The 25,901-nt window shown below is 34.2% G+C and overlaps 1 protein-coding gene across 3 annotated transcripts in view; it reads left to right on the top strand.

Annotated features, from left to right (window-relative positions):
* Positions 1–25,901, top strand: part of ANGPT1 (angiopoietin 1) — a 226,682-nt gene that overhangs the window by 134,349 nt on the left and 66,432 nt on the right. For 2 of the 3 annotated variants that reach the window (XM_016147437.2, XM_036232970.1), the window contains exons 3-4: positions 6,538–6,659; positions 18,411–18,643. In XM_016147437.2, the coding sequence (XP_016002923.1) occupies positions 6,538–6,659; positions 18,411–18,643 (355 nt within the window). The remainder of the gene's footprint in view (positions 1–6,537; positions 6,660–18,410; positions 18,644–25,901) is intronic. The other variant, XM_016147438.2, reaches the window with a different exon arrangement.

Below are 25,901 nucleotides of genomic sequence, written 5' to 3'. Positions count from 1 at the left end.
GTGAGTCTACTTTTTATTTATTTTTATCTTTTTAAAATATTTTTTATTTTTTAATTACAGTTAGCATACAGTATTACATTAGTTTCAAGTGTATAACATGGTGATTAGACATTTATACAACTTTTGAAATGATCCCTCTGACAACTCTAATACCCATCTGACACCATACATAGTTATTACAACATTTTTGACTATGTTCCTTATGCTATACTTTATATCCCATGACTATTTTGTAGCTATCAATTTTTCCTTCTTAACCTTTTCTCTTTTTCACCTACTCCCCCAAAGCCCCTCCCATCTGACATCCATCAAAATGTTCTCTGTATCTATGAGTTTGTTTCTGTTTTGTTTGTTTGTTTGTTTTGTTCTTTAGATTTCACATGTAAGTGAAATCATATGGCATTTGTTTTTCTCTGTCTGATTTACTTCACTCAGCACCATACCTTCCAGGTCCATCCAAATTGTTACAAATGACAAGATTTCATGCTTTTTATGGCTAAGTAATATTCCATTGTATAGATATGCCCCTTCTTCTTTATCCATTCATCTATGGTTCTATTGTTGAACATTCTGATTGCCTCCATATTTTGGCTATTGTAAGTAATGCTGCAATGAACGTATGGATTCACATTTCCCTTCGAAGTAGCATTTTGGGTTTCTTTAGCTAAATACCAAGAACTGAGATTACTAGATCCTTCTTTGTCTCTTGTTCTAGCCTTGTTTAAGATCTATTTGCCCAGTATAAGTATTGCTACCCTGGCTTTTTTGTTTGTTTGTTTCTGTTTTCATGAAGTATCTTTTTTCCATCCCTTTACTTTCAGTCTATGTGTCTTTTGATGTGAAGTGAGTCTCCTATAGGCAACATATGTAAAGGTCTTGTTTTCTTATCCATTAAGCCACCTTATCTTTGGACTGGAGCATTTAATCCCTTTACATTTAAAGTAATTATTGATAGATACATAATTACTGTCATTTAATTGGTCATATTTTTAATCTTTTTTTTTCTTCTTGTTTTAGAAATCCCTCTAACATTTCTTGTAATACTGGTTTAGTGTTGATAAACTCTTCTAGCTTTTTTTTTTTTTTTTTTTTGTCTAGGAAGCTTTCTTTTTTCACTTATAGTTGACATACAATAATATATTTCAGTTATATAGCATAGTGATTAGAGATCTATATAACTCACAACATGATCACCCCACTAAATCTGGTACCCCTCTTCTTCCTTACATATTTATTACGATATTGTTAGCTATTTTCCATATGCTAAACTTTATCTCTTTCTTTGGACTCTCTGAGCTTCTTGGGGTTGTATTTCTATTTCTTTCACCAGGTTAGAGAAGTTTTCCATCATTATTTCCTCAAATAGCTCTTCAATATCTTGTCTTTATTTTTTTTTTCAGGTACTCCTATGACATAGATATTTTTACATTTAACTTTGTTTCATAGGCTCATTAAATTATTATTATAATCTTGGATTCTTCTTTCTTGCTATTCTGATTGAGTATCCTTGGCTTCCCCATCCTCTATATTTGTGGTTTGATCTTCTTCTTTATTCACTCTTTTTATTCCATCAAATATACTCTTGACCTCAGATAATGCATTCTTCATTTATGACTGGTTCGTTTATACAATTTCCATTTCCATTTTTATGTTTTTTCCCCCTTCTTTGTTAAAGTACTCACTGAATTCATCTACACTTTCCCTAAGTTCATTGAGCATCTTTATAACCAGTGTTTTGAACTCTGCATCTGTTAGATTGCTTGACTCCATTATTTCTGGATCTCTGTTCTGTTCTCTCATATGGTTTCTCCTTCTTTGTCTTCCCATTTTGGCTGCCTTTATGTGTCTGTTTCTATGTTCTAAGCAAAGCTCCTAAGTTTCCTGGTCTTATTAGTGCAGCTTTGTGTAGTAGGTCTCCAGTGGCACAGTCCTGAGAGGAGTTCAGCTGAAAGCCAAGTTTTGCCCCAGCCTGCACCCCTCCAGGGCCTCCTGTTAAGATTCAGCAAACAATCCACAGATGCTATGCTTATAGTTCCTCAAGAGGCCACACCAGAAACTGAGGCCAGCTACCACCAATATGAGTCATGGAGTTGGCTTGACAAGGATCATTTGGCTCTCTGAGGACATACCTGGATGTGGCTCAGGTGGGGCCCCAAGTTGGGGGAGGCAGAGTTTCAGGGAACCCTCTGGGCAGAGAGACCTCTGTTATCCAGTTTGATGATGTCTCAGCTATGGCGGCACTACATCAGCACACTGGGAGAGGGGTGGGCTCAACAGAGGAACAATGGATACTGCCGTTACTTATGCCCGAGTGAGAGCCTCACCTCCTGCCCTCTCTTCAACAATTCATTGTCTTCCTGAAAGTCCTCGGTCCCACTTGTGTAGCCTACCCAGTGCTGGTGTTCTGAGAGAGCAGGTCCATCACCGCGAAAGTCTGCTCGCAGACACAGACCCCCTAAGAAGCGTCTGCCTCTTCTGTAGCCTCTGTCCCACTCAGCTGCTCCTGACCAGGCAGTCTTGCATCTCCTCCCCCTTCTATCTCCAACCGTTTCAGGTTGATGAATTATTTCTCTCCTTATCACAGTACTTCTGTTTATCTAGATCCTCGGCAACTTTGCTTGCTGTTTACTCCATGTTTCTGTCACAACTATGGTTTGGTTGCAAGAAGGAAGAACAAAGCCTCTATCATCTAAGCCATTTCTTCTTCCAATCTAGGAACCTTTTATCTGTCCTTAAATTCTAAATGATAGCTTTGCTGAGTAGAGTCATCTTGGTCTTTTTTTTTTTTTTTAATCACTTTGAATGTTTCATAGCAATCCCTCTGGCCTACAAATTTTCTTTTGAAAATCAGCCATATAGGAATTTCCTTGGAGGTAAATAGATGCTTTTCAGATTCTCTCTTTGTCTATAACCTCTGGCATTTTAATCATGATGTGTCTCTTGATGTGGATCTCTTTGAGGTCATCTTGTTCGGGACTCTCTACACGTCCTGGGCTTATGTGTCTAGTTCTTTCACCAGACTGAGGAGGTTTTCTGACATTATTTCTTCAAATAGTTTTTCAGTTCCTTGCTCTCTCTCTTCTCCTTTTCATACCCCTTTGATGTGAATATTGGTATGATTGATGTTGTCCCAGAGACCCCTTAAAGTAGCCTCATTTTTTTGGATTCTTTTTACTGTCGCTGCTGTTCTGATTGGGTGTTTTTTGTTATCTTATCTTCTAAATTTTTAAATCATTCCTCTGCTTTATCTAATCTACCATTGATTCCCTATAATGTATTCTTCATTTCAGTTATTGTATTCTTCATTTCTGACTGGTTCTTTTTTATGTTTTCTATCTCCATTTTTATGTTTTCTATTTTTTTTAAAAGTTCTCACTGAATTTGTCTATTCTCCCCCTAAGTTCATTGAGCGTCCTTTTAACCAGTCTTTTGAACTCTGCATTTGACAGATTGCTTGTCTTCATTTTGTTTAGTTCTTTTTCTGGAGCTTTGTTCTGTTCTTTCATTTGGGGTAAGTTTCTTTGTCTTCCCATTTTGGTTGCCTCCCTGTGTTTTTTTTTTTTTTCCTATGTATTAGGTAGTGCTGCTATATCTCCTAGTCTTAGCAGATAAGACTAGGCCTATATTGTAGGTATCCTGAAGCATGAGATGAGACAGGACTTTTGTATGGAAAAGTCACTGGAAGTGGCTTGGCTGGGCCCACAAGCTGGGTGAGGCAGGGTCTCAGGGAATCACCTGAGTGAGTGGAGTGACCTGTGTTAACTGGGTTGATAGAGACTCAGATATGGTGCCCATCTGCATCTGCGTGCCAGGAGTGAAGAGGGCTCCACAAAGAAACAATGGATTCTACCAGCACTTATATCTGGGAGAAAGCTGTCCCTCTATCCCTTGCCCTCAATCCAGATAATTCGGTTTCTTTTCATATGTGCCTGGCACCTTTCAAGCTGGAGCTCAGAATGAGTAAGTCCATCAGAGAGTAAGTCTGCCTGGGCTCCTTAGGAGGAATGTCTATGACCCCAGCCACCCTCTGTCTTGCTCAGGCACAGTCTCCTCTGGCTTTCACACCCAGAAATTGTGGAGACTTCTCTTCTTGGCACTGGAACCCTGGGCTGAGGAGCCTGGTATAGAGCTGTGACCCTTGGCTCTTCGGGAGAGGGAGAACCACCACAGCTCAGATATCTTTCCCAATTTTCAACCACCATATGAGGATGTGGAACCAGCCCATTCTGTGTCTATACCTCTCCTACCAGGCTCAAGGTGACCTTTTCTGTATTTTCCCAGTCGTAGGACTTTTGTTCAGCTAGACTTCAGGTGACTTCCAATGATGGCTGTTCTGTAAGTTAGTTGTAATTTTGATATGATTGTAAGAGAAGGCAAGTACAGTGTTTACTTACTTTACCTTCTTGAGCAGAAGCAAGAAAACATTTCATGGCGTATACTATATTTGATTCAGTAAAACATGTGCCTTTTGTTTATTCGATAAATACTGAGTTTCTTTTCTGTGCCAAGCATTATTCTAAGTGTCACCAAAAGATACAGATGTCTCATTCTCTATTAATTATTTTATAAATTGTCATTCTAGCTAACAAACAAACAAAAAACTTGCCTGTACAAAAATGTTTAGTAGTTGAAAGTTATATTTTATGTATCACTAGTCTTTACATTCTCTACCATTTTTTCCTCTGAACTGCTCCTAGCTCTATCTTCAAATCCCAGGTTCTCTCGCTCCTGTTTTTCCTCAGATGAAATGATTCAAAGTAAGAAAATATTTCTAAAAACTCTAAAATACTCCACAAATATAATTTTTGAAAGGTAGTAGTAACTTTTAGACTGGCTTTCACATTCATATTCATAACAGCCGTATTCAAGAATCATAGCCCTTAAAATTGTTTTAAAGCACAAATGTTCCATCTCACTATTTTCTTCTCCACTCATCCACCTCCATCCACCACCCCACCCCTAGCAGGGCTGGGCCTAAGGTGAAGGAAGTGAGATCAAGTCATGTAAAACTGAATCATACATGTTCAAGGGCAGACACTGTCTTTATTTTAAAATGATATTATTTTCAACATAAATTCTTTTGCTTAAATTTTGACCTTTCTAAATGTATTAAAATATTATTTTCTTGATTACCAAGTTTTTTGGCACCTACTTAAATTTTACAACTGAGGCAATTCCCTCTTTCATCGCCCTAGTTTCTCTCCTGTTCCCCCTCAAGCATGTCTCCTTTCCCAATTTTCTGTAGCCCAGCTCAGCCCTTTTCAAATCTTTGAAAAGATTTTCTATGTGCAACTGACATAGGTTTAGACCTGCTACCAAAAAAGAAGGAAAGCTCTAATGGTCTTATTTTTTCAGGAGCACCCTTTAGATTGATACTGACCTTTCAAAAGGTATCCTAGTCCCCTTTCGATAAGTAGTTCTCACAAAGTTGTAATGGTTGTAAAAGTTTTCAAATGATATGAGAAGCTTTTAAAACTATACCTCTGCCTTGTCTCTTTTACCTCCCTTAAGGAGGAAGTGGATGGGAGGAAAGACAAAGACAGGGAGGTACAAGGACACTGGAACAGTTTGAAGACATCTTCTAAGCAATATGTGCTCAGACTATGAGTGTGTTTGGGTGCACGGCTTACAGACTCACATTATATTGAAGCTTAACTCATGACATAAGACTTCATGATTCAAAATGAGTCAAACATTTATAGTTTCTAGAGGACCCAGTGTAGTGCTGTTGGAAGGATAACTACAATCTTATCTTCAGTGTGATCTGAGTTCCTGGTCACTTTACTCAGATTAAGACCCAGACTAAGATAGTTTGGCTCTCTGTCTTCTTAGTTTTCTGTATAGAACATTAGAATTAAAGTCACACTATCTAGGTTTGAAATGCAGCTTTTCCTTTGGTTTGTAGCTGGATTTTAGCCACTTGCTGAACCCATTTCCTCATTTATAAAGTGATAATAATTACTCTTTTAACAGGCACCCATTCCGTAAAATAATATGACCTCTAGAAGGGCCGACATGACCTATCATTATAGGTGTTCAATAAATGCGTGATCATGAATCTGGCTAAACTGTCAAAGGTTGTTGCACGGTTCTAATTGGTGATAATAAGGTGATGGATTGAGGCAGGCATAATTTACATACCTATTAGTTATTCTTAATTATGTACAATATGTAAGACCTTGTACTCATTTTACACTTGCAAACATTGGTGATAATATATATACATACATATATATGTGTGTGTGTGTATATATATATATATAAAGCAACTAGCATAGTGAAGTATCCTAGGGATTCAGGACACAAATTTAAGTATGAGAATGGATTTAACAACTCAATTTTTTCATTCAACTGCAACCTCAATATCAAATGAATATAATATTTAAGAAACATTAATTAATAGAATGTAGACCATTTGATTAAACATTCTGGAAGAAATACTAATTTAAAATAAAACACAGCTAAATAGAAAACCCAAGATAATTGTTTTCATTCCTTGTGATGGAAGTTTGAAATGTTTTTGTCTTTTATCTTCAGGTGTTAAATCAAACTTCTCGACTTGAAATTCAACTTTTGGAGAATTCATTATCAACATACAAACTAGAGAAGCAACTTCTTCAACAGACAAATGAAATTCTAAAGATTCATGAGAAAAACAGGTGAAGATTGTTGTATTCCAAAAATAATTATGCATGGCTTATTTAAAGTCTACATCTCTTCGTCAACTCTTAAAAAAATATTGAAGTGGTTTGCAAAATATATATATTTTTCACCATATTCCAAACCAGGAAGGCATCTAAGAGGACTGCTAGTTCTTCTCTTACGTTACAGATGAGGGGATAAACTCATTGGAAGTGAGTGATCTGTCTAAGATTACTCACTTTCCTAGTGACGAAACTAGGAATGTAATCCAGGTTTCTTTGAATCTAGTCCTGCTCTTTCCACTGTAACACATGACTCTGGTTACTGTTTGCAACCTAGTAGGATTTCCCAACTTCACACTAAAAATAGACCTTAATGACAACAATTATAATTAAATTTTTACATGAAGAAGATAAACATGGCTGTTGGCTTAAAGTCTGAAAGGGGTCACTCAGCTCTGACTTGTATTTATAAGTTTTACATTTATTTTTCTTTGTACCATGTCATAGGGTGAACTATATAATTAAATAAACTTGACAGGACTTGACCCTGAACTGGTTTCATGGTGAAATGTTCTGGAATTGAAAATCTTGTTGAAAAGTACCATTTATCCTACAACAGTTTCACAGTAACTGGACACATACACATAGCAGGTATACTTTACTTCAACTATCCTTTGATTTAGGATCCCGCCACACTTTATCACTAGAAGTGAACTCCATTTATAGTGATATATTTCAAGATGCTATTATGAACGCTTTGTCTAGGAATGAATAATTAAAACAATGACAATTTTACCATTTTAAGGTTGTCTTATAATTATACAAATACCACATTTATTGTTGAAAAGACAAAGTATGCATAAAATATTAAAAACCACAATCCCATCACATTGAGAGCTGCACATGTTGCTATATATTATATATAGAATTTTTTTTTTTTCAGGAAAAATTGTGTCATGTTGTACATATGGTTTTGTAGCCTACTTTCTTTGGAGATAGCTATCTTTTCTAATTAATAAATATCCCTCTAATGTCATTCTTAATAACTGCACGGTATTTTATAGCTGTTACTTTTAATCTATCTCTCACAAAGTATGTGACTACATATGATTTATCTTTTAAAGAGTTGTCATCATGAATTTACATTCTTCAATACTTCCCCTGCTGATATGTGTTATCTCTTGGTCTGTGTCTGACACTTTAGCTGTCAGGATACTACTACACAAAAACTGGGAGACCTGAAAGGGTTCATTCTTAACTATAATATTAAAGGCTGTCCTCAAATGTCGTTATCCTCGGCTCTCTTCATCTCTCCATGTCTCTGATTCCCACTCTCTCTTTCCTTCACTCCTTCTCATATTCATACTTTATTTTTCTCCTCCTCCTCCTCCCCTCCTCCTTCTCCTCCTCCTTCTCCTCCTCCTCCTTCCTCTTCTCTTTTGTTTCTCCTTCTCCCTTCTAGTCTTATTCTAGATCACTTTGGATTTTTTTTGTCTTTCCATCATGTTCTTGATATGGCACCTAGTATCATTTTCTCCTATGGAATTCTCACTCTGGAATATTCTTTTTTAACAGAAACTGCTTAAAAGTTGTTCTCTCTGTTCTATCAGTAAAGCTAAGCTCAGGTTCAAGTTCTCAAACGAGCTTTTCTGCAGCTCAGACAGAAGAGGCTTCTCCATCACCGCAGCACCTCAGAGGACTCTGATTCCTGATCCCAAGCACATAGATGTCTTCTGCTGATGAGTTTTTTTTTTTCCCTTGTTGGATTCTAATATCTAAGGAAAATTCAGATTTTCTTAAATATGTGAATCACACCATTTATTACAAATAGTATTTTTTCAAGATTATAACAATTCCACTTTCCAGTAATATAGGTATTTCACAATAAATTTGGAGATTTATGTTTTAATTTGAAATTCTTTTCTCTTCTTGCGCCAACAAAAACATGTATCTTTTACTCCTACTCTTCACTCCTTTCTCTTTTGACTCTCGATCATGGCATTACTTTACATGTGGTTCCTGGGGGTATTTTTCTGTCAGTTATTGTATGTCTTGACATTGTCATATGTCTATAGTTATCTGTGTCTTACTGTTGAAGGATCTAATATATGAAATGGAGGGATATGTATCCTTAAACCGGGTGTATTCTTTCATGAACCTCTCTATACAAACCAAAAGTACCCCTTTGCGATATACAGCATATTTCTCCTATCTTGTTTATTGTTATTGTTTATTTTCATATGTGAAATAGAATTAGAGGAACTCTGCCAAGCACTTTCTAGAGCAACAAAAAAATGAGGACCCTCCCCACCCCAATTTAAATGGATAGAAAATCAAAGGCAAACGTGAAGCTGTTTTATATATTTTAACATAACTTATCGATCATCTCTACTGATTCCTTAAATGAATCTTAATCCTCCAAATGAAAAAAAGAAAAAAAAGCTATTTCTACATGGATGCATTCTGAAATGTAGGAACAACATGGTTTTAGTCAGCCAGGTCTGGTTTGGATCAGCTAATACACTTTGCAAAGGGGATTATCTAAATTAAGCTTTGCTTCCTCCCCAAGGAATGTCAATGATTGTGTCTGAGTGTGTGACTTACCAGCTTTGAGAATGATGGGGCTTCCGCTGACAATTCGGTGAGCTTGCCCTTAGGAAGGTCCACCACTTCTTTGGCAGAACAAAGAGGAATATTTTATGAACAGGATTATACCACACAATCACACTGAGAGGTCCTGCTGGTTTAGATTCTGACAAATTAAATACATCACTTGTAAGGTTGAAAGTGGATTGTTGGCCTCATTAGATTCACTTCTTTATACCCTAAATGGCAAAAGGCACAAAGCAGAAACAGGATTAACGATGTTTGCTCTACCACTTGTTTTCCTAACAATCCAGTGGGAGGTGACTCCAACAAGCTTCCAGTTTGTTTTCTCTAGGATTTTTTTTTTCATTTGTTGGATGCTGTCCTAATCTCAAAACTTGGTTTTGTTTCTTATTTCAAGGAAAGAGCACTTGGAAATAAGGGATTAGGAACTGGCCCATATAATTGAAATTGCACAACCAGGAAACTATGAAATGAGAAGCACTAATATTTACCTTTCGCATAGGGGATTGATATGACCACAAAGTGTGACATGTACTTGTCAACTTCTTTTAGATTCCTCCACTATATTTCCTGCCACGTCTTCTCAAAACAATAGAAAAGAGAGGTGAACAGGGAAAGATGTCATAATGCGAATTCCTTCAGCTGAACCAAATATGTTAATGGATTTTTTGGTCTAAAGGTTTGGTTAACTGAAAGTCTTAAGACACCAGTCTCATTTTCGTCTTAACCCCAACTTTTTTAATGTGAGAGTACAACCAAGTGAAAAAATATTCCAGAAGTCATTCTTCTACTTTACTATAATATATGGGAAGAGAATCAACATTTTATGTATACAAAGATGGAGCACTTGGATTTCACTGACATTTGTGTTAAATCTGCAGAGTGAAGATTAGGGAAATCTTCTATGAGACCATCCAGAGCGAAATGAAAACTACACATGTGATGATTATTTAGATATCTGCTGTCTAGATATTTAATATTAGGTGAACATCTGTGCCAGGTCCCTTACATACACTACTTACTGTTAATCCTCCAACTTATTCTGCAAAGTACCTATTATTATTTACATTTTATACATAAAGAAACTGAAGTTCACAGAGGTCAAGTCACTTGACCAAATAGCTAGTGTACAGCAAAATTAGGGTTCAAATGCATGATGATTCTGTCTTAATTATTGTAAAAATATTTTTCCAACATGATACAGACTCAAGATTAATTGATATGGTTGTCAAATTATACTCTTAATAGAAACAAATATAAATTTGAGAAAGAGAATAGGCCAGGTTTTTTTTTTTGCCTATTCCAAAAGAGATCATTATTTATTTCTCCTAATATTAGAGTAGAAAATATAAACTATTTATTTACCTTGGGAATTCACTAAACTTCTTTGACAAGCCTCATCTATCTTCTAGCTACAGTTTATGAGAAGTTATCATGTTAATTAATTTTAAGTGATGGAAGTGTATATAACCAAGATACTAAATTATATATTATAAACAAAGTACTATAATGGCATAATAAAGTATTGATTTTTAATACTTAATATGACTAAAGAAATGAAAAGTTAAATCACAGTCTTGTTAATTAAAGCTATCTTGCATTCGATAAGTTCTTTTCAAAATATTAAAGTAAAATCTTGCTAACTTCTAGCATTAAATTAGGTTGAATTAGGTTAGTTGAATATAGAAGAGATCAAGGGAAGGTGTTTGAATTTATACTACTCTATTCTATGTATTGTAATGGAACACCTACACCTATAGACACTGATTGAATATAATATTTTTTCTCTCATGCTTTTAAAAAATGAATTTAATGCATACAACTTTTTAAATTTAAATTTTGTTAACCTTAGGATATTAGAGTGGAACAGAATTCTAAATCAAAATGAAAATCCCAGGGCAGTCTTAATTTTTTCCTTTCCCTGATTTCCCACAACTCACTAATGACTGTTGATGCTGTCGATTCCATCTCCTAAATATCCTTCCAATGTATCCTTTTCTTTCTATTTCCACTAACTATGCCTTAGGTCAAACTCCCATTAATTCTGTCTCAGCCTTTGCAGTGATCTCTGTGCCTTAAACCTTAATGCCTCTCAAACTTATCATCCTGAGCTCTGCCATAGACGTCTTCATAAAATATAAGTCAGATTACTTTCCCCTTTTGTTTAGGTACTCCCACACAGTGTTCAGTCCTACTTTTAAATCTCTAGACAGCATCTTCCCAATCCCCTAATGATTCTCTGTAAGTGACTGAAGAAAGCTTAAGTTCTTTAGCATAGAACACAGTCCATGATCATTATAAATTTATAGCCTTATTTCTACACTTCTTCTTAAATTTTATTAACTATGGTCTGATAGCTAAGAGCTTGAGTTCTGAGACCAGACAGCCTAAGTTTCACTTTTCCTTGATCCTGTTTTAATTGACTCTGTCACACATATTATTTGTATGACTCTGAGCATGTTACTCAAACTCTCTGTACTTCAGTTTCTTAATTTGTAACACTGGGATAATGAACATAGTAGTGCATGACATCGATGTGAGAAAGAGTTCATGCATATAAAGTACTAATAGTACCTGACACACATAGTGTTTAATTATGCTAACTGTTAGTATCACATTGAAGACTTGTTGTAATTTCAGACATAGTTGATGTTTGACTTGTCTGGAATACCTTGTCATTTTTTACTTAACTCACAAATTTCTGCTCACCCTTCAAAACTCAGTGCAGATGTTACCCCCTCTAAGAACTCTTCTCTTGACTCTGCCAAATAGACTTATGCATTACAATTTATTCAACAATACTGTACCTTGTTCCCCCATTATTTCACTCATTCCATTACATTGTAATATGTGTGTATGTGTGTGCATTTATCTCTCTACTGTTAGGCTGGATAGAGACTGTGTTTTGTTTATCTTTATCTTCATGCTCCCAGGCACAATTCTCTATACATAGTATATGTAGTATTAAATGCTTTTTGAATGTTGAATGAATGGTGAACTAGTAAATGTCCCAGTAACTCTATCCTAAAAAAATGTCATTTTCTCTGTACAAATACACACACAGTAACACACATGACTGAACAATATTTTAATGGAAAATACAAATCGCAATTTATATTAAATACCATAAATATATTAATTGTTTTTAACAAATATAAATAAAATAGAGATGGTGTTTCAACTGCTCTTCTGAATCCCTAAAAGCTCATTGCATGGCACCCAAGTTATTAGTCCACATTTTGAGTTACACTAATCCAGCCCAATTTTTAAATCTCTAGACAACATCTTCCCAGACCATTCTAGGCTCATGACTATTTACCACATTTCTCTGATTAATAAAAAATAACATAAACTTGATCTAAACATTAGATTATATAGGAGTGTGGCAATTGAAAGTCAAAGTCTCTGATTCCATAACCTCCACCAACACCACCCTCTGCAGAGAATCATCAACAGATTAGCAGTTTGGTCCTTATTCTTTCAGAGTTTTTCTATGAATATACTAAGATACACATGTGTATATAGTGTGCACATTTATGTGTTTGTTTTCACAGACATACTCATATAAAATTACACACACAGAGAAGTACATATTAACATGATATATGTGAGTGTGTATATATTGTAACTATTTTTTAAATGCTGGGTTTATTTTTACTTTGTAACAATTTGTCATTGATATATTACACATTTAACTATATACATATATACCTCACTTGTTGTAGATGCTATCATTTATAATTTATTCTAATTTTTATATGATTATTAAACATTTGTATAGATATTGACTAATTATCTCCAAATTTTACATTCTCCCCATTTGTGCATGGGCTTTCTAATTTCACACAACCTTGCTGACCATTTTATTAATCTTGTTTACCTGAGAAGTTAGCTTGTACATCTTTTCATGTTTATTGACCATTTGTGTTTCTTCTTCCGTAACTAATCTATTCATGTTTATTTCTCATTTTCTATTAGATTGTTTATCTTTGCTTTATTAACTCACATAAGCTCTTTAGTGAAAGTTTTTTTTATATATGTTGCAAATATGTTCCCTAATCTGTCATTTATTGTTCAATCTATTTTTTATCAAAATATTACATTTTTATGTCATGAAGTGTATCTTTTTTTTCTCCTTGGTTTCTGGCTTCTACAACATATTTAGTTTTTTCTTATTTATCCCAAACTTTAAAACATTAATTTGCCAGTGTTTACTTATAATAATCTATACTTCTGTTCTCATTTGAACTATAAAAATTAAGTTCAAGTTTTGAGAGAAAATTTACTCTGTACAATTATAAACCTAAAGTATAAATTTATACTGAACTTACTATACCCTTATTTGAATGTAAATATATATATATATATAACTCTTTAAAATTCATATTTTCAACACAAGTTGACACCTTATATATTAAAAATAAAAGTAAAAATGGAAACATCTGTAAGTTCAGACAGACAAAAATGATAAGATTTCTACAGTTTCAACATCCTCCTCCTTGTTTAAGAGCTATATTTACACAGATAGAGCTTAGGCAACTGTCACCTCTGTGCATTCATTGGCTGCTATGTTAAGAACTCAATTGTGGGAAACAATTTGAAAGAGAGAGCTTTTTCTGTGAAAGTTTCAAGATGTGTTCAATGATTTGAAATATTTCCAATAAGATATCTCGGAGGAGGCAGACTATGGAAATGAAGGGGGAAACGTTAACCAAAACTTGTAAGAAGGCTTTCTATATACTCAATTTAGAACCTTTTACTGAGGTTCAAGGCCTAGATTGTTCTGTTTATTTTATTCTTTATTAAAGCACACCTCTGCCTCACACTAGCAGTTAAATGCCGAAGTTCTATGTATGTCTCTTCTCAAAGTGTTTCCAGAAAGATGGGAAACAGGAAGTACTGTACATCCTGTGAGAAACTCAGTCTTTGGATTTCTAACTCAATCTGTATATTAAGATTTACGTGCACAGTTTCATAAATTGTTGTTCTATGGAACACTAATTTTAAACATTGTGTCATAATAAAAACTGTTTATTTAACCTAGGCTTCTCAAAAACTTGACAATGGAACTCTTAACTAACAAAAATACTGAATGCACTTTAGAGAGTGGTGGTGTCCTGGGGTTTGTAATCAGCATCCAGGTTTTGGATTATGCATTTAAACCTAAACCTTGTTTCTGAAGTTCATCATCAGGGACAGTAGGACTAATTTGCCTATCTAATTTTAGGACACTGGAGCTATAATATTGTTCTTCATATCAACCTTTATTTGTATAGGTGTTTGTGCCTATCCAAGGTGACCTCTCCCAATTGACTTTAATAGAGAAAATATAAGAGAACCAATCAATAAAAGGCTTCAAGATAATGGGATACGATCAATATATTGAGTGAGAAAATTAAATATAATGACAGAGTGGTTAAGGCAGAATGGTGCTTAAGAAAATATCAGTTAAGATTAAATAGAAATTTGTCTTTTATACATATAAAAGATGGATAGGTTGAAATACTGTGAAATACAAACCCCCAAAATAAACAGATGAAGAACAGCAAATACTAAGGAGATGTTAAAGTGATCTCTGATTCCTGCTAAAAGTAAATGGATGGAAATAGGTAGTAATTATATTCTACTAAATCAAAGAGAGGAGACTCTAATGCTAGTTTTCACAGCACAGGGATGTCGTGGGCAGATTTCTAGTCTGATGAGTCAGGAGACACAGTATGTGCACAATCTCGGACAAGATATTTAGATTCTTACCTACAAACTAGGTTTGTAATATCTACTCAGTCTATATCACCATATTGCTTTAAGAATCAAAGGAGAAAAGAGATAAAATGCTACACGACTATAATGGTATATTACAACAATGTGATTAATAAGTAGAGCTAGCATGTGAACTTTTCTGGCAAGAAAGTTTTGGATTCAAACCAGTTTGAAAACAGTAAGAGGAAGGGCTGACTTCCCAAGTAGATAGTAACCAATGGATCAGAAGTATCAAAGAAAAGAGAATAGTTTTTTGAGAGTAAAGTATTAAAAGAAGATGGGAGGGAGGGATGAGCAGTGTCACAGAAAATAAAAGGGTCAAGAAGAGATCAGTCTTGCCTGAAGAAATCTGAAAAATTATTAGTTACAAAGGATATACCTAATAAAGTTAGTAGAGGATTACTGGAGTATAGAAGTTATTAAATGAATTCCAAGTGAAGAAATGAGATGAGAAAATGACTGGAAGAGATAATTAACTGGTAAAACCTGTCATTTGGGAAACAAATGGTTTCCAGTTTGCTTGCAGTATTCATGCACATTATTTTTTATGTATATATCTCATTCCAAATCCTGTGAGATGTCTGTGGGGCAGAGCAGTTCACTTTTGTGAACTGTCCCTTCTTTATATGAATATCTGTTTCAAGATGACAGGCTCTACTGACATCTTTTGATACCTGGTAGCCATGGTGCATTAAAGTTTATATGATGGATTATGAAAATTATAGTCCTTTCCAAGATGGTAAATGTATATATCATTTTCTTTAGGAAATGCAGGCCTTTTCTTCCACCAGCAGTGTCCAGAATTGTTTTCTTTGGCACTAGGACTTCTTTGATCAACCTTCCATTCTAAGCTCTTTTAAAATTATCCTGAAAAACAAAACAAAACAAAACTCCTTTATTGACATTTCAGATAGTGACCATCTTTAAATATATATGTACTCTTGAATAAAAAATGCATCAAAAGTAAAAAATGGAAAACATTGATGCAAAAAATTTTTTTTAAGTATTATGTCTGAAACATGTTTCTCATAGTTGTGATTGTTTTATTTGAAGTTTTCTCTCTAAATATAAATCCTTAGAGTAGGAGTAATGTCATTTTATATTTTACGTAGTGCCGAGAGCACTGTTGGCACTTAGCAAGTAATAAATATAAGTTGTAAGTATAGCATGATATTTTCCAAACCAGAATGTTATCTACTGATTATGAAAACTGTAAGCCCAATGATCATTTTATTTCAGGAACAAAATGATAATTCGGAATTTTTATCTAGTATTATATGAGTGTAACATCCAAATTTTTATCTTTACGTTATTGTCATTTTAATAGTTAATTCTAAGTTTCTTGGTAGTACCCTAAAACTCTTATAAATTTAAAAGACAATTTTCTCATGAGTTAACTGGCTCTATATTTATGGGTGTCTTGCATCTGATCATTATCCTAGCAGAAACAAAAATAATAAAAAGTAAACAGAATGCTCTAAGTACTGGTTGTGGTTAATTCTCAGATCTGAAGGCCAAAAATTAATGGGCACAAAGATAACCTCTGACATCCACAGAGGTGCAATAATCACTTAACCAGTGGGTGGGATGAACTTTTTAACCAATAGAGAAGGTTTTTTTGTTTTGTGTTTTGTTTGTTTTTTTAACTGCCAGGTTCTCTAACAGCAAGTTATTAGCACAGAAGAAAATACTAAGACTATGAATCGTACTTATTCCTTAGAGATACTTGTCTTTCATCTTACAATGACTTCTTGGCCTAAGTTTTTTATTTCCGAAAAAAATTTTAAAAATATCATTGACCATCACATTATCCTGGAATAACTATACCCAAGATCTGTCCTAATCGAATTTGCTGGGGATTAGCCAGGGCAGGGCTCCTTCGCTGTTGGTGGCCTGTAGGATAAAAGCAACTCAAAATAGAAGCATGGCTTTTCCTATCTTTCAGAGCCATACAGGTGCCCCTAACAAGTCTTAATGTGAAATTTTCATATGTGAATCTGGGCATGTTACAAAGATATTGTAAATTAATAGGGTCTTGTACACAAAAGCATCCCAGTGTTTTTCAGGCTTGGTTCAACAGACAACTTGCCTGCTATATTCTGGGCCACATCCTCGTAAAGGACAGATTTGATGGCAAAGACCTGGAATGCCCCTGAGCAGTTTTTTCCATACTTCTTAATCCATGTAAAAGACAATCAGATATTTCAGCTCATCTCCCAGTACATGGAATTGGAAAATCTGGCTCTTCAAATGTGCTCTGTTTTATGATTTAAATATTACACTTTAAAACTCCCTAGTGTCTTATTTTATGAAAACTTATAGAAATGATTCAGTGCTACATTTCTCCAAGGTAAATTAAGTGCCCAGTATGGTATGTTACATTTGAATAACACCTTGTAAACTAAGGACTGGTTGAACCTTCTGAAAATGGAACTGAGAAAACTGAATAAGGCTTTCCTCTGAGGAATACTAATACATTATACACTCCATAAAATGTAAATGCTTTTTATTTCCAGTCAGTTGCTAGAATCCAAGAGTGCCTCTGCATTAACTATTGTCATTAATGTGTAATATGCAAGGGGAGTATCCTTTGAAGAGTTCTGAGAGAAGGAAGGTTCTCAGCTGAAGACTGTATCATCCTGAGCAAAGCAACCCAAGTACTTTTATAAGACCACAACACCAGCCTGTGGTCTTCCTTTTTGGAACCATTTATGCAGTGGTTTAGGAATTTGTGGTGCCCTTAGGCCTCATTCTAAAGCTTTATCTCTTTTAGCTTAGAGATAAAGTAGACTATTGGTTATGATACCAGAACAGGCATCAAAAATCCTGAGAAACCTAATTCTAATTTCACATAGCTTATTTTCTGGTCCTGTGCTTTCTGCATTGATACATTATTCCTTGAATCCACAGACCTACTGTGAAATTTAATCACTATTAATATTCTGAGAATCCCAAATGAACAAAGTAAATAAAAAATAATTTCTATATTTTGTTCAAACTTTTTTTCCTGAACTATTCTATTTCTTATTGAACCCATTTTCTTAATGAAATTTATACTATAACTTCCCCGGATTGTAATTGTTTGGGTCCCAGTCAGCTACCCTGGATATAAGGTACACCTCAGAATATAAATTATACTTAGGAAACAAATATTACTCTGACAACAACTGGCTTAATATTTCTTCATTTGCTATGTTATATATTTAACTCTATATCCATATTTTTATTTGTGTATATGTATATTTTTTCTTAGTTTCTTACTTATAAAATATTTCTTTGGTGAAATGTCTAATGAAAATTTCTAATTTAAATAAGCTCAGGAAATAGTTAAATCATGTTTTTGGGTTTTTTTGTATAGCATCCTAAAAACTAAATCTTATCTTTATTTCCTTGTAGTTTATTAGAACATAAAATCTTAGAAATGGAGGGAAAGCACAAGGAGGAGTTGGATGCCTTAAAGGAAGAGAAAGAGAATCTTCAAGGCTTGGTTACTCGTCAAACATACATAATTCAGGAACTAGAAAAACAGTTGAACAGAGCCACCACCAACAACAGTGTCCTTCAGAAGCAGCAGCTGGAGCTAATGGACACAGTACACAACCTCGTCAACCTTTGCACTAAAGAAGGTGGTAAGAATTTCTTTCTCACTTTGGGATAATATTTTATTTAATACAGAGCAATAAAACATTCAATATAACTTCCTATGTTGCACTGATTGCTGTGTAAAAGCAGCAAAGGAGCTTTATTCTTAGAAGCATCTCATGAAATTTGCAATGACAATTTTCTCATATTTTTAACTCCAGAGCATGTATTCATAAGATTGAATTTGTTAATTTACAATATCTTTCTTAAAAAACCTCCTAGTTCCTTCTTTCTTTCTTGGTTTATTTAGCCTTAGATATAATTTATGATACTATTATAGACAAATATTTGCTGTTATGGTGTTAGACACTTAATTATATAGGACTGAAGTCAGCCAGTGTTAAAATTAGTTTGGAGTGACAGAGTTTCAAGAGGGTTCTCATTTTAAAACTAGTATTAATTGTTGCTTGTAGAGGGGAGAGAGGGAAGATTTTCCTACAGAGAAAATGAGATAATAGATGTGCTTAATAACTTTTATGAGGGGGAAAGCATTTTTGTTATTAAAAGTCTTGATTAAGCATTTATTAAGACTCAAAACTTTATAAAGTCTTTATCATTTATGTTCAGTTCTGTGTGGAGACCTATCCAAGGTATCTAGGCATATTTATTTTGGGGTGTCTTTGTGACAGTGGAAATATAAATGTGTAATATCATTAGAATATCAGGAGCTATTTAACCATTGGAAATATTACAGGCCTGTGTCTCTTTAGAAGATATCTATCTAGGCCCATCCATCTACCCAAGAATTATTGAATGAGTGTCTCTGTGTGTACTTATCTGCTTCAAGCAGAACTCCTGAGCCTCAGGAGAGCTCTTCAAAGTTTATAGCTTAAGGTCATCTGCTATAGTTCTGCTTGCTTATCAGCCATTCTCCAAGTGAAGATGGAATGGTAAATGGTGATGAGTGAAAGAGAACACCACTTACATCTGAAAGTTATGATGTGGCTTATGTGACCATTCATGTTATGGTTGTGTACATATGCAATATGTATATATTTATTTTATTTTAATAGTAGACTTCTTTAATTTAATAGTAGACTCGAACTAGATGAAAAATTAGCTCAATTCCATACTTTCATGTATAGATATGAATATAGAGGATAACTCTACATTAAGCGATCTTGTTTTCAAGACATTTCCCATTTCTCTATTACACTCCATTACCTTGAGTTATACCTCCTTTACATAGTCTAAACAAGTCTTTAATATTCCTCGTAAAGAGTATTTTTTTCAACAGTGAGTTCCCAGAGCTCTATTTGGGTGTGCTCAGAAATGTGATTGGGAAGGGAAAAACCTGCTAATCAGTCAGAGCCTGCCAAAACCTGAGTTAGAGTCTACTGGAAGGAAATATTGGTAGGATTTTGCCAGAGAATTTTAATAGAGCTCATGAGTATTCAGAAATTAAGTATTAATATGAGACATATCTATTCTCATATTGAACTAAATACATTTGGGCAAAGATTGAAAACATATTTTTCTTATCATCCTGAGACTTAAAGCACATGAAGTTAAGTAGTTCTGTTTTTTTTTTTTTTTTTCCTAATGTTAGAAATATCAAGCCCTGGTGATTCTCACAGAGCTCATATGTCTTCCTACTTATCATAATTTCACTTCTTTTCTACGTATTTGTCTAATGAAACTGGGGGATGACTTCAAAAATAAAATTCCTGGCTAGGTTTGGAGTTTGGATGCAACATCAGGCAACCAAACATCTGTTCAATTTGAGAAACATTTATTGAACAATTACAGTGGCACTTCTGATAGATGCTACCCATAACATCCAATCGGGGTATGAGAAAAGTAAGTGTGTGTTCTATGATATAACATGTTTAAAAATAATAATACTAGAGACAAAAATTGTCTAATACTTCAGGTCTCTAGGTATTTATTTTCCTTTTAATGACACAATCTTAAAATCAATCCTGATTTAACTATAGGACTTGTGATCCTAATATAAGCCTATTGCCCTATTTTTCAATGGATTCTGTACTCTCATAATCATATATTTTATTTGCTTCTTGTTAACCTTTTTATTTTATGTAATTCCACACTTAAGTATTCTAACTAAGTATTTGGTCATTTAAGGACTCACAAGAGACACAAAAATGAAAAGTACTTCTCACTAAAGTTTACAGCAAGATTTTAATTCTCTGTATATCTTCATTTTCACTGGCGCCATCATCTTTAGCAATGGTGAATTTAAAATTTTAAATGATCAACAGCATAATATTGGCTAAATATGTTACTAAAATTAACTTTTATTTCATTCTAATTCTAAAACACATAAGTAAAACTTTTCCCTACTTTTATGACCCATAATTCACTTATCAAATGGATTTATTATTTATCAAAGGATTATATATATTCTACTTTTAAATTTAAATATATATATAAGTATGTAAAGCAATAAGTGCATAATTTTCCAAAAATGTATATTTTAAAAACTCAAAGAGTAGTCTTCTGAAATCTTTTCCAAGAACATCATGAACCATGTTATAATTCAAAAAGCCAAAAATTTTAATTGACCTTAGTTCTAATTTGACTTGGTTATTTATAGAGACAGCCTGAATATAATACAAGGCAAGAAAAAATTTTTTTTAATTTTTCTTTGTCCTTGGCAACTAATATAACATTTATGAATCTGTTTCATCATTTATAAAGTAAGGATAATTGGCCTACTTCACAGTAATAAAGAAAGAATTAAATTAAATACTGCATGTAAAAGCAATGAGCACATGATACAGTTGACTTATTAAACTTTAGTTCCTTCCTCTCCAAGTGACGAGATTCAGTTAAATACAGATTTGTTAAGTGTTATCTATAAGTACAATGTCTTTCATGCAAAAATGTCTGAATACAATGCTCTAGAGCAGGGGTCCCCAACCCCCGGGCCAGTCCCAGTTCCTGGACAGTTAAGAACTGCCGCATAGCAGGTGAGCAGCGGGTGAGCCAGCAAAGCTTCATCTGTATTTGTAGCCACTCCCCAGCGCTAGCTTCACCACCTCAGCTCCACCTCAGATCAACAGGCCTTAGATTCTCATAGGAGCACTGTGTCAAAAAGTGTCAAAAAGGCTGGGGACCACTGCTTTAGAGTGTCTGCTTGTTGTCATCCAAGCACCTTCTTTTAGTCTCAATTTTCTTATCTCTAAAATGGGATGATGAAACATAACCAATGAGTTCATAGTAACCAAAAGGGGTTTGTGTAAACACTATCTATAAATAGTGCCTCAGTTATGTGCTCAGTGACATTTCAACAATGGACTGTATTTATGAAGGTTGTCGTATAAGATTATAATGGACCTGAAAAATTCCTATTGCTTAATGACGTCATAGCCATTGCATTATCATGTGTTTGTGGTGATGCTGGTGCAAACAAGCCTACTGTGCTGCCAGTTATGTAAAGCACGTACAATTATGTATAGTACATTATACTTAATAATGGTAATAAATTACTATGTTACTGGTTTATGTGTTTACTATACTATACTTTTATCATTATTTTAGAGTATACTCTTTCTACTTATAAAGAAAAAGGTTTGCTTCTGTAAAAGAGTAAGCCATGTTACCCTAATAGCAACCTCATACAGCTCATGTTTAGTCTCTTGATTGCATCATTTTATTTTGTGCTTGATTTAATCTAGTGTCCTTTTGTTCATCATAGCCTCTAAGCATACAGAATCTACTGCCAATGTTGCCAGTAAGAGGTCACAGTGAGTGATTGACATAGAAATGAAATTAAAAGTGAATATAGACTACAAAGGTAGTAAGTTGGTAATGGTCATTGCTCACCAGTTAGACATGTCGCATTCCATCATAGCTACAATCTTGAAGGACAAGAACGAAATGATAGAAGCTAAAGAAGGATCTGCTTCACTGAAGGCAATAAGACTAAGAAAAATTTAAGAAGGGCCTACATCAGACATGGGGAAACTTCTAATGACTCAGATTGAAAACCAGACACAGAAATGTATCTCTTTAAGCATGATGATCATGGCCAAAGGAAAAGTTTGTTGAAAGAAGCTGACTATGATGTTGAATTTATTGCTAGCTCTGGGTGGTTTCTTAGTTTTTAACAAAAAAAAAAATTTAAATATAAAAAACTTTAAAAATAGAAAAAAGCTTATAGAGTAATAATATAAAGAAAGAAAATATTTTTGTGCAGTTGTACAACGTGTTTTTGTTTTTAGCTGTTACTACAAAAGAATTGAAAAGTTAAGAAAAATTTAAAAGTTTATAAAGTAAAAAGTTACAGTAAGCTAAGGTTAATTTATTATTGAAGAAAGAAAAATATTTTTTATAAATTTAGTGTAGCCTAAATCTACAGCATTTATAAAGTCTACAATAGTGTACAGTAAGGTCCTAGGCCTTCACACGACTCACCCGGAACAACTTCCAGTCCTGCAAGCTCCATTCATGATAAGTTCCCTATGCAGGTATATTGTTTTAAATATTTTATACCATATTTTCACTATACCTTTTTTATGTTTAGATACATGAATACTTACCATGTGTTATAATTGCTTATGGTATTCACTACAGTAACGTGCTATACAAGTGTAAACCTGGGAACAATAGGCTGTACCATCTAGGCTTGTGCAGGTGTATTCTCTGATGTTCGCACAATGATGAAATCTCCTAAGGACTCGTTTCTCACAAATCCCTGTTATTAAGTGATGCATGATTATAAATGCTTGAAAATTGTAGTTATTTCTATTTTTATGCTTGCTGAAGTGCTTATAACTCACTAAAGTTATATGATAAAAGCATTCCTAGGAAGTGTTGGCTAGAAACTTATCCTTTCCCTAAGCATGTGCTCGATCCAGGAACTATAAATCTATTTTTGCATGCAGGGAGTATTTTTTAGTTTCACAGAATTTTTCTTACCAAAACGTCTATGTCATGAGATACATTTAACCTAAGTACAATTAAGATACACTTCTAAAATAATTCACCGAACCTTCTTCTTCTTGTTCCAAATAGACAAAACTAAATTGTGTCTGCTTTTTGAGACTTCGGGTAATGCATTTATTTTTTTTCTAAACTTTGACTACAAACATTTGGTCACATTTATTCTTAGAAACATTATCCACTAAAGAAATATTGCCCTCAGTGTTATCATAGTGTCAAAGCTTAGCTGATTGCTTCATGCTTTTGGCACTTCACAGTTAATGTGGGAATTAAATAGTTTACATTGATAATCACATAGAAACAAGGTTTAAACTTCTTTAGCGGAGGATAATGACTATCAACTATCCACCAGTCATCTATGTTCAGAAATAATTAAAACATCATCACCTACTTTGAACACACACAAGGCAAATGTCATATTGTGTGATCACAAATTTAATTACTAACAAAGCATGAAAAAAAGAAAATTGTATTTAGACTCCATCATAAAATTACCTGTCTCACTGTCCAAATCCATTTGGAGCATACTCCTTCTATACCAAGATATGATTCATAAATTTGTCTGTCATTCAAAACAAAGTTATACAACTGTTCTGTTTCAGATTCCCTTCTGGGGATAAGGGTATTCATGTATTTTCATTTAGCAAATATTTTCTGAGTTCCTATAATATGTTAGATACTGTTGAGAACACTGGGAAGAAAGAAGATGTAATTCAGTCTTTGGATTCAAGGAAACTAGTTTGGTGGGGAGAAAGGTAAATAAACAGTTATATTTTACTGTTTGCTGGAAGTGAGGCCAGAGTAACAGGACACAATAAAAAGACACCGAAGAAACATTAAAATCAAGCCAGAGACAGAAGGATGAGGGCAAAATCCAGCATCTGAAGAGTCTTAAGGATTTTGTTGAATTCTTATGATTCCAGCATTGCTTAAGCTTTATGTGTATTTATTTACTTAGTCCTCACAACAAAAGTATGAAGAAACTACTATGATTGGCCCAATTTTAAGATTTCACAGGGAACTTGAGCAGTTTGCCCAAGGTTACAGAGCTGGAAAAGGTTGATTCAGGATTAAAATGTAGGCAGGATGGCTTTATTGGGGAGATAATGACTAAGTCTTCAAAATTAAGAAAATACAGGATACTCAGAGCTGAAACAACATATAAAATTGCCAGGAGTTATAGGAGTAGAGTGGGCGTTGGGAGGTATATAGCCTAAATCTCAGAATCAAAGGGAGGATAACAGTGAAAGTTGAAGTTAGGGAAGTACATGTATTGAAAAGTTGACAAGCTGGAAGCAGAAGGACCAAGTGGGTGTTTTTGCTATTTTCTAAAGTATTAAAAAGTAGCGAGTACAAGCCAATCTTTTGAGCCCTTTGGGTATATTAACTCATTTAATTCTACTAACAACTTTATAAGCTAGGTCCTTTTACTAATCTTATATAACACATTAGGAAACTAAGCACAGAAAGGTACATAATTTCTAAATATTATACTGTTAGGAAGTAAGCAAGCTGAGATTTGAGCCCAGAGAGTCTCATTTTAGATCTGTACATTATCCACTGATGGGGAGGAAAGATAGTGTTGATCATGGTTTTCATCAGATTCTCAGAAGAATCTCCTCAGAGAGAAATAATGAGACCAGGATCATACAAAGATGCATGGAAAGGCAGGTAAAGGAGAAATTTTTTGAACAAAGAATTAGAAATAATAAGAAATACTGATGTATTAGAATTAGAATCAAATATAACTTACAATTTTAAGAGGTTGAGTAACTGAGGGGATATTGACAATATTCCCTAAAAATCATCAATAATGAAGAGAAACATTTACTGGGGAAAGATAATGAGTTTAGTTTGGGCTATATTGACTGAGGTGACTCCGAGACAATTAAAATCTGCAATTTTGGAAAAGGAATCTGAAATTCAGGAGCGAAGTCTGGATGGTCACATAAATTATAGTGTCCTCAGAGGAGATGGGTGGTAAAGCCATGGAAGAAATTAATCAATGACAGTGTGTATAAAGCAATGACTCAATCATCTGGTGAGCAGGGTGGGGGATTATAGAGCCATTTGAGAATTCGATAAAAAATAGCCAACTTTCTTTCCCACTTAGCGTAAATATCCAGGCATAAGTTTATGTACAATTTCAGAGAGTTTACATGCTAAGATTATGAACTCATTAACATAATAAGAATGTAAAATAACAGCAGAAATATTTGAGAGTTCTTTAAGAGACAGGATGAAGGGTTAAAGAAGTACAAATTAGTAGTTGATAAATGGTCATAAGGATGGGGAGCATGGCACAGGGAATGTAGTCAGTATTAATGTAATGGCTAA

Source organism: Rousettus aegyptiacus, unplaced genomic scaffold (assembly GCF_014176215.1).
Source record: "Rousettus aegyptiacus isolate mRouAeg1 unplaced genomic scaffold, mRouAeg1.p scaffold_m13_p_15, whole genome shotgun sequence".
NCBI lineage: Eukaryota > Metazoa > Chordata > Mammalia > Chiroptera > Pteropodidae > Rousettus > Rousettus aegyptiacus.
This window is presented reverse-complemented; position numbering and strand designations above follow the sequence as displayed.